The sequence below is a fragment of the Danio aesculapii genome, chromosome 19 (assembly GCF_903798145.1).
Source record: "Danio aesculapii chromosome 19, fDanAes4.1, whole genome shotgun sequence".
Taxonomy (NCBI): domain Eukaryota; kingdom Metazoa; phylum Chordata; class Actinopteri; order Cypriniformes; family Danionidae; genus Danio; species Danio aesculapii.
In genome coordinates this window covers 10563302-10581723 of record NC_079453.1, presented here as the reverse complement: position 1 = coordinate 10581723, position 18422 = coordinate 10563302, and the positions used below count along the sequence as shown (strand labels likewise).

Below are 18422 nucleotides of genomic sequence, written 5' to 3'. Positions count from 1 at the left end.
TGGGACACAGTGTAGCTCCTCCCCTTTAAAAAAAAACAGCCAATAGCATTTTGATTTATTACTGCTCTGCCAGCGAGAGTGGTTGAGCTCAAGTGCATTAAATGAGAAGCGTCTTGAAGGGGGCGGGGCATTGCAGATACTAAGGGCATTTCAGGCCTTTAGATTGGAGCGCGTGCATTCATGTTACTGGTGCAGCAGACCTGTGAAGTTTCTGTTTGTGTCAAGCCATTTTCATTGAGGAAACTAACACTGTACTAGACATAATTCAGCAGGTAAACAAAGAAGCACTGATGTATAATTTTAGGTGACTTACATATGGAGTGAATATTTTGACCCAGCGAGGTTTCTTTTCTCCCCGCACATATTCAAAGCAGAAGGCCATTCCCTCCTCATCCGTGTCCCATCGCTGCATCTCTGACCATTCAAACATGATCACCTGATTCTGGGGGTCAGAGAAAAAAGACAGAGAAATCAAACGGAGAGTTCTGTGGTATTTAAAATCGGATCAGATGCTTTAAAAAATGTGATTTTTCTTTTGTGTTTATTTGGTTATTGATAGATATTTCATCTTTACAATGTTACAAACTCATTCAAGTTCCACAAAAAGGCTTTTTTCCTTAAACCTTTCCTAAATTTATTAATTGATTATTTTAGGTTGAGGTGGTATTAGTAAGAAACTGAATACAAACAGCGTACGGTTGTTTGTAAAGCATACATCACCATCTGCTGTTAAAAACAAAGCTTCAAATCAATTCAAGAGAGAATAGATATACATTATGGGAAAGGGAAGTAAAATATCTGCCATGAAACTCCATGTGCATGTAGGTTGAGAGATCACCTAATCTGCTCCTGTGGCCATAACTACAAGGTGCAGGAGATTGATTGCTGTCACCTTGGCAGCCAATGAGCTCGCTCCTCACCAGTATAAATGCTCCACGTCATTTTACACTGCCAAGCTGTGACTCACTTTCGGAGACCCTCCTCCACCCCAGCTCCACCTGTGTTTAGATCTGCCATGGGGGTTACATATATATATTATGTTTGCAGCAGGAGCGTGTTATATTCTCAGACGGCATGTCTGTGTATATACTGGCAGCAGCAGGTCTCGGTACTTGCTCTGCCATAATAATCAAAGCAGCAGCAGCGTAGCAGATCTATACCACCAAGACCAAATATACCATTTACATATTCATTACTAGGGTTGGGTACTGAAACCCGGTGCAACCGGTATGGACCAGACTGAATCAGCATATGAAATTTTGGTGCCTAATTTGGTGCTGCAACAAGGACGTAAGCAGCATCAAGGGGTTCATTAAAGGCACACATAGATGCACGTTGTGTCACACCATTTCTAAACATTTAATTCTAAACAACTTTGAGGGATACAGACACCATCTGCAATGTTAGGCGATTGTTCTTAACAAACAGACGTAGGCAACGTGCGCAGTACAGCGCATCCGGTGAGCGAATTCCTTCAAATTCATCAACACGCATGATTGCGTTCATCAAATTTGCTTAAACTAAGCTTTCTAAAGTATGGCTATAATTTACAAGCAATGATTCTGACACATCAACCTGAAGCAGATGCTTTACAAAAGCTGCTGCAAAGGGGGGTGGGGGGGACACATCAAACGTGGTGCATGTAATCAACTAAAAGGCAGAGGAATGCCTTTGATGTCTTTGACAGCTTGCGACATCATCTGGCATTTTGTATGTTTACATGGACACCAATACTCTGATTTTAATATGATTTAGACAATACTTTGATTAACAGTCTACCATGTAAACAGTGATTTTTGATTACCTTAAAGGACCACAGACACCCGTGTCACAAAATGCAGTATTTTTTCTTTCCATTTGGCTTTCGGTATCAAATTCCATTAAAACAACACAGCAGTCCTTAAGTAACACTTGCATAAAATACCTCAGTTTGTTTACAGGGCATGAACAATGAATAAAAGTAAATCTGCTGAACAGTAATTAAAGGCGACAAATTAAAAATGAAACACCCGAAATTACATGAAACTCCGGAGGAAACATGGATAGCGCGGTGACGCAATGACGTTAATCGATCTATGCACTATAACATGTTAAACAGGATCATGAAAGGAACATTCAAAAAGCAACTAAAGCACCTTAATCATATTATTGTCTTATTCAAAATAAGGCATTCGATTACTGATGTTAATGTAAACATAGTCACAAGCCCCAACCCTAGAAAAAATATGTTCCCTGATTTTGCTGACAGTTTTTCCACAGGTTATTAGTAAGCTAATGTAATGTTAATTGCATATTTCAAATCTTAAATTCATGCTAACAAACACAAATGATCAAAAGAAATATATTAATGCAATTCAGATATATAAAATATGAATTGATGTATACTTTAGGCTTTAATTAAATTGTTTAATTAAAATGATTAAAATATATTTTTGATCAAATAAAAGAGTCATCCACTATAATTCTGTGGCTCAAAAGTATCGGCTCAGGCACCGGTACCATTTTAAAAGTATCGATTTAGCACCGGTATCGAAATAACCACAAACGATACCAAACCCTATTCATTACCATACTAAATCCCGACAGTGTTACATGACAAAAATAAATAATTTGCAGAATCAATTTCTTGAATTATTTTTTTTACTCAACACAAAATTGAAGAGAATTTAGACTGAAAGCTTCAAAAAATTTGTTTTGTAGACAGAAAAGTTATCCAATTTATCCTATTTGGCGATGAATGCGACTCATTTATTTGGGTCAAATGGAAAGCACCATATTCATCATCAAACTGTGGAAAGATACGTGAAGTCAGTGAAAGGTTCAGGAGGAAGTGTCGTTTGGGGGATTTATTCAGCAGCAGAAGTTTACTGTTACAAGGCAGAGTGAATGCAAATATTTATCAGAAACTCCTCCTCTGACAAGTGGTTCTTTCTGCATTCATCACACAACCAGCAAGCAAATTTCATGCAGGACAATGAGCCCTGGCAATAAGGATAAGGCTAAAAAAAAAACACACTACATTCACCAAACTGCTGAAGAAGAGTGGCTCAACATCACTTAATACTCATTCTTATTTGTTGTAACAACATTTCCCAGAAATAAATGTTGTTTTTTTGTTTTTTTTGTACTAGATATTTTTCAAGATACAGGGATTTAGCTTAAAGTGACATTTAAAGGCTTAACTAGGTTAATTAGGCAAGTCATTGTATAATGATGGTTTGTTCTGTAGATTTCTCAAGGGGGCTAATAATATTGACCTTAAAATGGTTTTAAAAAAATTAAAAACTGCTTTTATTCTAGCTGAAATAAAACAAATAAGACTTTCTCCAGAATAATTTTTTTATAGGAAATACTGTGAAAAATTCCTTGCTCTGTTAAACATCATTCAAGAAATTTTTGAAAAGATTCACAGGAGGCTATTAATTTTAACTTTAACTGTATGTCTGGAAAAATAAATAAATAAAAGTCACATGTTCATAAATGGTTTGTAATTTGGATCTCCACTGTATGTTTTACTGAAGTAAACCCAGTCTGCTCATCTTTCTCTCACCTCCAGAGTGCCGTCCTCTGTGCAGGCATGCAGTTTGAAATGCTTCATGCTGACGGCTGTGATTACGTGACCTTTCCTCCGAGAGTCACAGGGACAGTGAGGAAACGTCACCTCATTATATCCCTCACATGAACGCAAAAGACTCAGATACTGAAAAAGGTAGAAAAACAAAACATTATTTGACTTTAAAACTAAATGTTATGAATAAACAACCTGACAAAATCTTGCTGCCTGTTCACATTTCAGGAATAACAAATAACAACTTGCCTTCTAGTTGATCATTTGTTATCAGAAGTGGCCAATATGAAAGGCAAAGGGCTCTAGATTACGCTTATTTTACCAAAATAAAATATGATCATGCCTTGATTTTTAATTATTTAATTAGGACAGTAAGATCTGACTTTGCTTAGACAAAAGTCTTGTCACTTAACAGAAATAATATCCAGTATAGAATATAAAGTCATGGTGCAGTGGAAAATAAATGAATATTGAGTTTGACTCCCATGAGCTGGGAGGACTGCATCCATACATCTCTGCAATGACTCAAATAACTTATTAATGAAGTCATCTGGAATGGCAAAGAAAGCGTTATTGTAGGACTCATCAAGGAGTTCATCAAGATTCTTTGGGTTCATCTTCAATGCCTCCTCCATCTTACCCCAGACATGCTTAATAATGTTCATTTCTGGTGACTGGGCTGGCCAATCCTAAAGCACCTTTGCTTTCAGGAACTTTGATGTGGAGGTTGAAGTAAGTGTCCTGCTGAAGAATTTGCCTTCTTTTGTTGTTTGCAATATAATGGGCAGCACAAATGTCTTGATACCTCAGGCTGTTGATGTTGCCAGATTTCTTGCACGCCCCATACTGAATGTAACCCCAAACCATGATTTTTCTTTCACCAAACTTGACTGATTTCTGTGATAATCTAAGGTCCATGGAGGCTCCAATAGGTCTTCTGCAGTATGGGATGCAGTTCAACAGATTAGTAATCAGAAAAATCTGCCACTTTTCCAAATGATCAACTAGTCAAATGATAGTAAGTCAAGTTATTGTTTGTTGCTCTTACATCTGGGATCAACGACAAGACTTTTGTCAGGTAGTGTAGATTTTGCTTTGTGATAATGAAAGGTAAGCTGTACAGGACACATTTCACATCAAAATAATTAATGAATAAATAAAATGCAAGAGGCAGTTCATTCTGCTGTGGCGACCCCGGATTAATAAAGGGACTAAGCTGAAAATAAAATAAATGAATGAATAAAATGCAAGAACTTATAGAAATATTTGTGAAATGTTTGTACTGGGTCCACTACACTAAAAACTATATAAAAAAATTTTTTATTAAAATAAAATAAAACTGAAATGTAAAAAAAAAAAAATAAGATTAAAAGTTACGACCTGAAAATGTATAACAACAACAAAAAAAAAAAGTATATTTATTTTTTAATGAATTTTAATGATAAGGATTTTTTTTCCTTCCAGTAATTAGAACTTGGAAAGAAAATATATCGGAAATTTAATTAAAATAAATGTTGCAATGCAAAAAAAATACCTATTATTTTGCCTTCGAACAGGAAAGAGAAATGTAACAAAATTATATTAAATAAGTCAGATTTTTACAAAATGTATTTATTGTTATTATTTTAAGGTGAAGCATGACTAAGACAGCGCTGACAGTATTTACAGTACAAAGCTCAGCATAATTAAGTACACCCCATTTCGAAAATGAATATTTTGATCCATTTCTTAGTGAATATAGGCAATGTATTTATTAAACAGGTATATTTATTAAAATGATATTTTAGTAACCAAACATATTTAGGAATTGAAAGATAATACAATTAAATTCAAGCAAAATTTAGCAAAAATAAATTACAACCTACAAAATTTCAACTAAACTTTTCAATTTTTTTTGCTTCTCTTGATTTTTCTTTTTCTTAAATTTGTATTTAATAATTTTCTATACTATATAAATGTGGATGTACTAGTTTTTGGACCGTTATCACAAGTTATTTTGTTAGATTAGCTCCAGATTTGGCTTCAGTACTAACTTATCTAAATGTACATGCACAAATATAATATTGGATCGTTTCCTATTAAAAATATGAATTTAAAAGAGAGATGTGTGAGTGGTGTTCTTAAATATGCTGAGCACTGTATATGATGCTGGGGAATTTTTCACAATTTATTTTTAAATACTTTAAAAATAGTTTTTTTTTTGCCTTCGAACACAAAGAATGAATATAATAAAAGTTATATTAGGTCTGATTTTTACACGATGCATTTTATTTTAACATTTTGAGGTGAAGTGTGCCCAGGACATCGCTGACAGTAGGGTTACAAATTCTAAGAGACCGTTGTCATCTTTCTCTGTTCTGCTAGTTTTTGCAGCTGGTATGCTTTATCTTCTGCTTTAATGAATCCCTTCTTCACATCATCCTGTGCCTGAAAAAAAGACGACAAAAACAGAGAATGTAAGAGAAGAGCAGCTCTGACAAAATGAGGATGTGATAAAATGAGGATGAGCAGAAATATGGTCATGGATCTACTTTATAGACTTCTTATCTGACTTCTGTCATACAAATACACAGTGTGGCATTAGATGACGCATAAAGCTGACACCTTGCAAGCTGTACAAAGTTCATCTGTACAGTTTATAGTCAGCATTTACTATGATGGGTGAAGAGTTCATATTTATTGCTTTTGCCTTCAAGAATCGATCATAAAGTCCCCTGAAATCAAAATGTACATGTGTTTTCATCAATAGCCCCTTTCACACAGTGATACTGGTAAATATCCGGAAAATTAGCAGAGCGACTTTACCGGTAAATAAAAAAAAAAAAAAAAAAAAAAAAAAAAAATATATATATATATATATATATATATATATATATATATATATATATATATATATATATATATATATATATATATATATATATATATATATATATATATATATATATATATATATATATATATATATATATATATATATATATATATATATATATATATATATATATATATTTTTTTTTTTTTACAAATAAATAATTAAAAAAAGCGCTGTTCACACTGGCAAGAACGTTCACACATCCATTCCTAAATACTGGTAAATTCTGACATCATTAACCAGAAATGAGCTCTAAATGGCTGCGCTTGTATTTGTAATCACAGAAGTGGTGAAATCTCATGTGGGAAAAAACACTATTGGCTTTTTTAGATTTCAAGTTTTAATTGAAATTACGTCACACATCGAACAAATCTGAGCATTTTAACCCTTGTGAGCTGTTGGGGAACTTTTCATCCACTCTGGGGTGATTTTGAGGCTTAATTTGGCCACAACTTTCTCTGTTTCAGCAAATAGAATCTAAAATCTTATTTTGCCACATTTTTTGGGAAAATGCTTTCAAATTTTTAAAAAACTCAACAATACATTCTTGGCAAATTGACTACCCTTTTGTTATGTTCGGGGCTGTTTTTGCCCAATTGACATTCATTAGAATCACATTTTTTGATTGCAGAGCCATGACAGTAAGGGTGTCAAAATGAATTATTTCTTTGGTGCACTGCAATGCAGATGCGGACAATATCGGTATCGATTCAATAATAATCATAACCGATTATTATGTAGTGACGTCATTTATCTCATATGGGCTCTGCCACGGTAGCTTACTATGGCGAGGGAGGCGAGCGCGAGTGTTTACAACGCCCCAACCACTTAAAAGAAGTCCCTATTTCACTGCGATTGAGAGAATGAAAGTGAACTCCATTTCTCTCTCTCTCACTGTGGCCCATCTGACCTGCTAGCGTGACTTTTCCTCTCCTCTCGGCTGTTACAGCGATACTTCTGGATACAGACACGAGCGCGTGCCTGCAGAGTTTTCTCCACCGTGTCTATCATGGATTAGCTGTGATCGCCGCTGCCGTTTATCAGTGTCACTCATCTGTGCAGAGCGAAGCGCGCAAGAGCCAATCACAGCCCTTTCTGTTGAGTGCGTGACCAATCAAAAGGGTGTAAGAGAACTTGGTAGACAAGGATCAGAATGCGAGCGGGATATAAATATTTGTTAATATTATTTGCTATGAATGCTCGTGTTGTTTAAAGGTACAGTTTATTTATCTGACTGTTTGTATTAAAGGACAAAATTGTTTTACAAACAGTATATAAATATATTTATACGCTTTAATACAAGAATTGCTGTGCTTTGAAGAAAATCTAAAACTGTATGAAAAGCATCATCAATGCACCGTGATGCACCGAGATATCGAATTGAACCGAATCGATGGCATGATAATCGTAACCGAACCATGAGACCAGTGTAGGTTCACAGTTCTACATGACAGCATGCAATCATGCATTCTTAATTGTTGCTGGTTTTCCCTGTTGGGAAGAGGTCAAATGTTTTATTTTTACTCTTGATCATTAGATTCAGTGCAAAAAAGCTTAGCTTCTGCCTTCTATATGGACTATAGTGCGTGTGTGTGAGAGAGAGACCTGTGTGGACTTATTATGATATGTCTGAAAAAATGAAAATAAGCCAGCTCTCAGAACATAGTAAACATAGTATGTGTATTTATGCACACACTCTATCAACTACTGTTTTACTCTACAGAACTCCATATAAAAGCCAGAAACCTTTTTGCACAGGTCTATCTGGTTAATGCTGCCAACTGATGATCAACAGTAAAAATGACACACTTGACCTTTTCCTAAAAGGGAAAACCACCAACAATCAAGAATGCATGATTATATGCTGTCATGGCTCTGCAATCTAAAAAATGTGATTATAATGGAAGTCAATAGGGCAAAAACAGCCACCAACATAATGAAAGGGTAGTCTATTTAAACAGTAACCAAGGGTGAAGGCACTTCAATGGACATTAGTCTGCTGTGAAAGACAGAATTGGGACCTGATGGAAGCAGTAGTGCAGGGCGAGAGGGTTGTCCCGCAGCAGATCCTCTTCCTGTGTGCTGAAGAGCCACTTGCGCATGGTGAGACACGTCCCCGGAACCGCTGAGGTGTAGTTCTGGACATACAGCTTGTGTGGAAACTCATTAGGAGCCAGTTTGCGCACTTTAGGAGGAAATGGTGAGATTGATAAGAAATATTTAGTAGGCAATTTACATTAGTTAAACATTGGGATAACAACAGATAGATTTGTGTGAGGAACAGAATTATAGTGGACCGAAAAACGATAATTTACTGTTAATTTATTCACCCTCAGGCTATCGAATAGTGTAGCATGTAACATTAAAATTATCTTAAGCTGAAACTGACTCATAAATTACATTTTCAAATATTTTAAAATGAAAACCAAATATTTTACATTGAAATAATATATGTGACGGGCGACACATTGGCTCAGTGGTTAGCACTGTCGCCTCACAGCAAGAAGGTCGCTGGTTCGAGTCCTGGCTGACATTTCTGTGAGAAGTTTGCATGTTCTCCCCGTATTCACGTGGGTTTCCTCTGGGTGCTCCTGTTTCCCCCACAGTCCAAAGACATGCGGTATAGGTTCACAGTACTGGGCTGCATCCCGTGCGTAAAACATATGCCAAAATAGTTGGTGGTTCATTCCGCTGTGGTGACCGCTGATAAATAAGGGACCAAAGCGAAGGAAAATGAATTAATTAATAATATATGTGACCTCAGACTGTCTTATATTGCATGGGTATATTTTGGTATTAGCCAAAAATACATGGTATGGGTCAAAATCATGATTTTTCTTCTTATCATTTATTATTTAGTACTGAAGATAATGTTCCACGAAGGCATTTAGCAAATTTCCTCAATTTTTGAATAGTAAAGTGCATCTCTAAGCTATTCATTTAGACATCTTTAAAGGAGATTTCTTTCAGTAATTGTTCATATCTCAGCCAAACATTGCCATAACAAATCACACATCAATGGAAAGATTATTCATTATTCAGGTGATGTTATAAATCTAAATTTTAAAAAACAAATCCACTTATGACTGGTTTTGTGGTCCAGGGTCATTTTTCACTTTCTTATCTGTAATTTTTGTTATTCGTTTAAAAAAAATGCAGCTTCAAGTCTGAACAAAGCATTTTTGGCTACTCCCAAAAATATACCTACGCAACCTAAGACAAGCCAGGGTCACGACTATTATTTCAATGTAAATGATCTGCTATCATTTTAATATATTTGGAAATGTAATTTAGGAGTCAGTTTCAGCCTAAAATCTTTTTACATAAAACATAAAAAGATACCTTAAAAATATTAAATATAATAATGCACTGATGTATGATTCAAAACAAACAAAGCACATTTCTACACTATTTTTCATCAGATGATAGGCTGATTATATTACTTTAGGCAAGGCAAGTTTATTTTTATAGCATATTTCATACACAATGCTAATTCAAAGTAACTTACATAAACAACAATAAAAGTAACATAAAATACAAATAAAATAATTAAATCGTAAAATAATAAAAATCTAACCAAAAGAAGGTGGAATACGATTCAAATTCATGCTGTATGTCAGATTTAGCAGGATGAAACTGTATCTGCTGACATGGCAAGGAATTTGACAAGTTTGCCGACTCAAGTCTGAAGTGTAGTTTAGAATTTAAAACTTAATCTTCATAATTTCATTAATGAGTAAAGAATGATATTTTTAAATGAGTTTTCTGTTTAAGACTGAGACCAGACACGCTGAAACTACTTCCTGAAATGGAGAGAAAGATGTTCTGTGCATTTCGGTAGAATTTTCCATGTACTTACCATCGTAATTATAATTAATTAGACATAATTACATGCGACTAACCTTCAACCTGACCCTGACTATATAGTAAGTACATGTTATGAATTAATATTACTTAATAGTTAAAGGAATAGTTACACTGTAACAAGGGCACCTTAAAAGAAAGTGTAACCTTCAGTTCTCTTAAAGATAATTATTAATTTAGAATGAGGTTTAAAAAGGCAGAACCATCAGATAATTGTATCAGCAGAGAAATTAGTACAGGGCTCCCATGCTTTCACGAACAGCAGATTCAAGGACTTATTAAAACACCATTCATTTAAAATCAAGCAATATGTAGTGCCATAAAGGTCATTACTGTACACTTACACTCAAAATTTACATTAAAATGTCAAAGATTTTTTTTAAATTCCCAGGTTCTGCAGGTTGCATTTCCCGAATTTTCATTGCCAATCTTAAGATAATTATAATGGTTTGTTTTGGTTCAATTTGGAATTTCCCAAACCAACGCAGAGCCCAGGGGATCAGAGTGAGTGCTCCGACTTGCCCCCCCACCCCCGATCCATGTTCAAAGAATTTTAATAAAATTTGTGGAATTCAATAACGGTGATATTTAAATGTGGTTTCTGAAATATTGATAAAAAATGTGTCGATGTTATTGTAATTGTATTATTTTCATTGTACCATTTGTCAGTGTTATTGTACAAGATTTAAATGTAAGATTTTTAATTGAAGAATTTCTCAATTTTTTTATTCTGTTTTTGACAATGGAGTACAACTGTTGAAATAAAACCGTCAACAAATTTAATTTATGTTTGTTTTTAAGTACTTTCCAGGCTTTGAATTCATATGTCTGAAATTCAAGTACTTTAATGTAGAAGCGTGGGAACCCTGTTAGTAGGCCTGTATGATATTGGGGAAAAATTAATATTGTGAAATTTTGTTTTTCTGCACTATATTTTGCGATAAATTCAATCTCACCAGATGACTTGAATAGTTTTGTTTCATAAAAGAATTCATAACTTCAATTCATAGATAAAAACGAAAGTAATAATTAATCGGTGCTTTTCTGATTTTCAGAGAATTCCTATACAGAGTAAAATAATTAAAATAATTAAATGTAAAATATCACTGTATCTCTATCACAAAAATAATTAAATCTAAATAATATTTGTAATCCAAAAAAATAAATAAATAAAAATCAAACATTGGAATTGCTTGTGCTTTTAAGCTCTCTTAAAATGCCTAATAATTATCAGAGGTCTAAAAACATGCAAATGATAAACTTTCACTACTTTATGGATCAACTTTGCAATGACAAACTTTTGTATCTGATCAACTATAATCATAACTGGACATTGGGTATAGCCACGATGTGACTATTGTGGGTGTGTACATTGCGATATTGATGCTGAAACAATATATTGTGCAGCCGATTAGTATCAGTGCATCTTTAATAATAAAAAAAAACTACCAATCTGAAACTTCAGAACAATGGTGCATATTTAAGCAGCAATATTTGACCAATGAAAAACTCATTCCTTGAATATTTTCAAAGAATCAACAGCTCTTAATTAAATGATTCATCTGATGATTTTGAACTCGCTCAATGACTTAATGATCAGATCAACTTACAGTAGATTTCTTTAGTCTACTATCAAAATGATGTGCAATATCGTGCAGAATTCACACATTAAACTCTTCTATTACATTTCCTTCCTAATAAAAGGTTGTAAACCGCTGAATATACTCTGCTATGCTAAATGTAATATTTAATCCCCATTTAACCATTACATAACTACAAACAAAAACATTCTTATAAATATAGCCAAGAAGAGTTTTAACAAAGATTTACGCAAAAATTTGTTATTAACAAGGACATATGTCTTTACTGGGTTCAGCAGCACCTTATCAGAGCTTAGCATTATTCATTAGATTAAAAAGGACTCACAAAAGTCAGTTTAATCGTCCTTAATAAGAATAATAAGCTCAATTACTTTTGACTTCATAACAAGGTCAAACGCTTTCCTCAGTGAATGGAAAAATGCTTTCTTCCCTTCAAGCTATAAACTGATTCATAACACACGCACGCACGCACGCACACACACACAGCTATCTTCAGTGCATAATTTGTGAATTGCGAGGTCCCGGAAAAGATCGGGGTAACGGATCCGGTATGTTACCCGAGAGGTGTCGTGCACGAAAGTGTAGAGTATGGGGGGGGGGGGTGGTGGTATCGGCGTTGAAAGGCGGAGGGGTGTCATAGACGAAGGATGAAAGTGAAGAGGGTTGGGGAATTGCGGAAGAAAGTGAAAGGAAACAGCAGACGGGGGAGGAGGGCGGTTGAGGAGGGGGATTGGTAAAATCAGGTGCCGAATCAGATTTTAGAGGTGCGGGATACGGAGTGTTCTGGCACAAATTAAGCCGTGGCTATCTTCATGGGCACTTCCCATAGACATAATAACTTTAACACAGCTCAGACTGTATATTCTATGCCCCTACTTATAAACCCACACTCACAGGAAACTATCAGCATCTTCACATTTTAAAAATATCTCATTCTGTGATTTATGAGCCGTTTTCCACATGTGGACAGAAAAAAATGTCCCCACAAGGTCAAAATTGACTGGTATTGCTATACTTGTGGTAAATAATTCATTTAATAACACACTAATATATGTGTTCATAGTTAAGTGATGTTATCCAATCCAGCAATAAATACATTAGTGTATGTGTAAGTAAACATTGTGATATTGCTATATATTTGGTCATCACAATGTAAGGAATACAAGGTACACACACACATAAAGGTAAACCAATTGAATGCTCACCAAACGAGTGGTTAATAACTTCAAAAAGAGCAAAATAACTGGCCATCATGCTGTCCATCCCGACCTTCACAACAAGAGCCTGAAAAACAGATCAAAAGAGTTTCTTTTCAGTTCACAGAGCCGAGTTTTGAATAATCTGACTGTGTTGCATGAATATAATAAACTAAATCTGTGCACATAAAGGCATAAACATGTACAAAGGAACTTTATGTGCAAAGCTAGATTATTGCATAAAAGATGTGCGAATAAAGCAGCGTTTCCATCCAATTAGTCAAAGCGAACACAATCGTCACTTCCTGATTATCTAGTGCCAAATGGTTAAGGCATTTTAGAATGACGAAAACAACATTTCAGATGTTTTACCGTGTGCTCAGCCAGCTGGTTTGTCCATTTACGCACATTTTCATCATCACATGATCTCTTATCACAAAATCACAAGACCTTTTTTTAAGCCTTTTTTTAAATAAGTGTTATTGAATAAAAAGTTTGTCCTACTCAGTTATGCGCATCTTGCCGTTTTCATCAACCGTTTTTTTATGCGCATATCCACAATGCATAAAAATAGGTGAAACACAGCTACTGTAACTTAGCTAATGTGTCAAGACTTTTGGTCTCATTCACTTCCATAAATTTTTAGAAAAACAAAACAACTGCTTGATGTTGTTAAAAATAAATAAATAAATAAATTAATTAATTAATTTTATATATATATATATATATATGTTTTATTAAATTTGTTTGCTGTTTGACATGCAGGAAAGTAATAAATTAGCATGAAAATAAAATGGACCAATTATAACTATGTAAACAATGAAAAAAAAAAACATTTTGAAAACATTTTAAAACATTAAAAAGGGTCAAATTTTTTAATGACAAAAATAAATCCATGATATTGCATGACTTGAAAATAAAACTGTAAAATTCATTACTTGTAATGTCTGTAATAAACCTTTTAAAAATCCATGATTAAAGAAATTTCATGACCAGTGGGAACCCTGTTTATACCTTCTTTTTTTTACCTTGGACAGGGTCGGGGAGTGGTAATGTGTAGTTTATGTGTATTAGAGACATATACAGTTAATATTGAAATATTCCCTCGGGTGAAAATTTTTTTCTTTGTCAAAAATTTCCTAAATGATGTTTAACAGAGCAAGGAATTTTTCATAGCATATCCTATAATATTTTTTCTTCTGGAGAAAGTCTTATTTGTTTTATTTTGTCTAGAGTAAAAGCAGTTTTTAATTTTTTTTAAACCCATTTTATAATATCTAGTTAAAATATTGTGTACTGTCATCATGGCAAAGATACACAGGGTTTCTGCAGGGTTTCAAATGTAAGACTTTTTTAAGATCATTAAGAATGAAATTTTAGACTTATACAGCGCTAAACACTAAGGATTTTTTTGTAATAAACCAACTAAAAAATCAAATGTAGTTTTTTATTAACCACATAATTTATTGTGTCAAAACAAGAGAACTCTAGTTGTATACACTTTCTTTTTAACCATGTTTTTTTTTAAATGACAAGTTTAACATTTCCCAGTGATGGGTTGCAGCTGGACGGGCATCCGCTGCGTAAAACATATGCTGGATAAGTTGGCGGTTCAATCCGCTGTGGTGACCCCGATTAATAAAGGGACTAAGCCGAAAATAAAATGAATGAAAAGTTTAACATTTTCTTAAAGTATATTTATTATAAAGAAAATTCATCAAATGGATATATTTGTTTGCTTTTGGTCCAAATGAATTGAGTAGAACTCCTATTCAACCTAATGCGTTAAGTTTCATGTCTTTTTATAAATATGTCCACTTACCCTTACTTCTGTAAATAGTTTTTGTGTAAATGGTAGATTTTGTAAGGGTTATTTTGCTGTTATTGTCGTGAGAAACTGTTTAATTGTTTTTAGTTTTCTTTTCCTGATTAGGGAATTTAATGAAGAGAATGTGCTATGAAATGTTGCAAATTTTATCTCTTTGCAATAAAAAACATAAATACATATAAATAAAAAAAATATTTAGATGGACTGTTGGTGATCGGATGGGTGTCGGCTCGATTGGGAAACTTTATTCTGAGAACTTTTAAAATTAAGACCTATTTAACATGATTTAAGACCTACAACACAATATTTCTGTGAAGGAATTTCTGTTTTCAGGCTTAAAATTCAGATTTTTGAAATTTATGATATTTTAAGTCTTTTTTTAGACCCTGCAGACACCCTGATAAAAAAAAAAAATCAGTTATTAGAAATTAGTTATCAAAACTATTATGTTTAATAAACAGAAATTGCGGGAAAATATACAGTTGAAGTCAGAATTATTAGCCCCCTTTGAATTTTTTTTTCTTTTTTAAATATTTCCTAAATGATGTTTAACAGAGCAAGGAAAATTTCACCACAGGTATAATATTTTTTTCTTCTGGAGAAAGTTTTATTTGTTTTATTTTGGCTAGAATAAAAGCAGTTTTTAATTTAAAAAAAAACATTAAGGTCAAAATGTTTAGCCCCTTTAAAAGCTATATTTATTCGATAGTCTACAGAACAAACCATCGTTATACAATAACTTGCCTAATTACTCTAACCTGCCTAGTTAACCTAATTAACCTAGTTAAGCCTTTAAATGTTACTTTAAGCTGTATAGAAGTTTCTTAAAATATCTAGTAAAATATTATTTACTGTCATGGCAAAGATAAAATAAATCAGTTATTAGAAATGAGTTATTAAAACTATTATGTCAAGAGAAATCTTCTCTCCGTTAAACAGAAATTGGGGAAAAAAAATAAACAGGGGGGCTAATAATTCTGACTTCAACTGTATATGGGGCTAAAAATTCAAGAGGGCTAACTATAAGTGTATGTATATTGTAATGTGTGTTATATGGCCATTGTCAAATATGAATTTCAGGCAATAAAAGTAAAGTAAAGAACTGAACAAAGAAATGAAGTTTTACCTGGTAAACCTGATCAGTGGTGCTGTTCTTCTGAACCCTCACTGAGGCTGTGGTTTTATCAGGCAGTGCTATTCGCAGCTCCACATCCGTTATGCCGTTGTGGTTCTATAACACAAGACACATGTGTGAAAGTGTCATTGAGCAAAATCATTCCCACACAGAATTACACTGTTTGTGAATATGTACTTACCTCGTTTGATTCAGACAGGAATTCTTGCATAATGTCACTTTCACCTATGATGCGCACTGAGCACACTGAGAAGAGAGAGAGGGGGTGATTTAGTAAAGAGTTTGTTACAAGTATCTGATGCATGTACCACAAATTGACTGTGAACAAGTCTAAAAAAAAAAAAAAAAAAAAACATTTCCTGGTGGTTTACTGCAGAGACCAAAACAACCTGAAAGCAACTTTCAAAAACAATGACACTTAGTGTTGGTTTTGTGGTCCATGATCACATTTTTTTTTATCAAAATAAATGCAGCCTTGGTGAATAGACGTAAAAATGTATTAAAAATATGTATAAATCAAATGAATGGGTTTCATAGCGCATCCCTTTCCGCATCTGGTGTGAAAGCTGCAACAAATTACGGTGCATCCTTATAATTTAGTTTTATTTATTTATTTAAAAAAACATTTTCAGTAAATGAAATTAATCTCAAACTACCTTGAAAAGTATCAAATATAAAAACACAATGAAAAACAAATTACTTGTATAACTTGCATTACAAACCAGTTTTATTTTCAGTGTACTTTTTATTGATGAGGTCAAAATAAAAAAAAAAAACATCAAGTTAATATTCTGTGAGTTACATTTTAAATAATATATTGTCTGTTTAGGTAAAGTTCCTTAAAGGGCAGAATGTTTGTTGAACATCTCAGAGCATCGGCATCGCCAGTGTATTTATCAGGGGCCACCACAGCAAAATGAACCAGCAACTATTTCGGCATATATTTTACGCAGCGGATGCCCTACAAGCCGCAACTCAGTACTGGAAAACACCCATACATACTCATTCCCATGCTCATTCACACGCACGCACGCATGCACACACGCACACACGCACACACACTACAGCCAATTTTGTTAATCCAATTTACCAATAGTGTGTCTTTGGACTGAAACCGGAGCACCTGGAAACCCACACGAACACAGGGAGAACATGCAAACTCCACACAGAAATGCCAACTGGCTAAACCGGGACTCAAACCAGCGACCTTTTTGCTGTGAGGTGACACTGCTAACCACTGAGCCACTGTGCCACCCCTTGCTTTGTTTATTAATGAATAAATTGCAATGAAGTAGGACTTGTCGCCACCTACTGGTGGATTTAATGTCATATTTATGTATCAATGAAAGACCTTAATCAGAAAAAAAAACGCATTGCTTTGTATTTTTAAGTCCGAATTATTAGCCCCCCTTTAAATTTTCTTTTCCTTTTTTAATTATTTCCCAAATGATGTTTAACAGCAAGGAAATTTTCAGTATGTCTGATTATATTTTTTCTTCTGGAGAAAGTCTTATTTGTTTTATTTCGGCTAGAATAAAACATTTTAAGGTTAAAATTATTAGCCCCTTTAAGCTATTTTTTTTTTTCGATAGTCTACAGAACAAACCATCATTATACAATAACTTGCCTAATTATCCTGCCTAGTTAACCTAATTAACCTAGTTAAGCCTTTAAATGTCACTTTAAGCTGTATAGAAGGGTCTGGAAAAAATATCTAGTCAAATATTATTTACTGTCATCATGGCAAAGATAAAATAAATCAGTAAAATAAATCAGCTATTAGAGATGAGTTAGTAAAACTATTATGTTTAGAAATGTGTTGGAAAAAATCTTTTCCCAGAAATTGGAGAAAGAAATAACGGACTTCAATTGTACTATAAATGCATATAACAAGCTGTATATAGTTTAAATGATAAAAAAGAGTCTTAAAGTTAATACATACTTACAGATTTATTAACTGTGTGGGAAATAATGTGTTTTTGTGAATCGTAATTAATTTTAGTCAACGCAAAATGTCATAGGGTAACTTTTAAACAGCTCACTTATAGGATTTTATGTTGAAAATATAAAGTGTCAATTCAGGTATTTTAATAAAGAACCAGGAGTATTTTTACCTCTCTCCATGTATTCCTCTAATCCTCTCCTGCGGGCGTCCAGCTGCTGTTCAGACAGAGAAAAAGGCCACTTTCCTGGCAGCTTTGGGAAAGTGTAGTTGGAAAACTCTCTCTTCAGGTTTTGATGAAGTATCGCAAACTCTCGATATCGCTTCGAGCACAGCTGTCTGCCGGACATGTACACATTATACACCTGTAATAGAAAAAAAAACAAAGTATAGTAGCACTAAAAATCAGATAA

The 18422-nt window shown here is 33.8% G+C and overlaps 1 protein-coding gene across 1 annotated transcript in view; it reads right to left on the bottom strand.

Moving 5' to 3' along the window:
- Nucleotides 1–18422, bottom strand: part of snx27a (sorting nexin 27a) — a 38746-nt gene that overhangs the window by 5039 nt on the left and 15285 nt on the right. The window contains exons 3-10 of the mRNA XM_056479370.1: nt 18182–18374; nt 16249–16313; nt 16059–16163; nt 13114–13192; nt 8465–8628; nt 5906–5995; nt 3551–3700; nt 314–442 (exon numbers count right to left, since the gene is read on the bottom strand). Of these exons, the coding sequence (XP_056335345.1) occupies nt 314–442; nt 3551–3700; nt 5906–5995; nt 8465–8628; nt 13114–13192; nt 16059–16163; nt 16249–16313; nt 18182–18374 (975 nt within the window). The remainder of the gene's footprint in view (nt 1–313; nt 443–3550; nt 3701–5905; nt 5996–8464; nt 8629–13113; nt 13193–16058; nt 16164–16248; nt 16314–18181; nt 18375–18422) is intronic.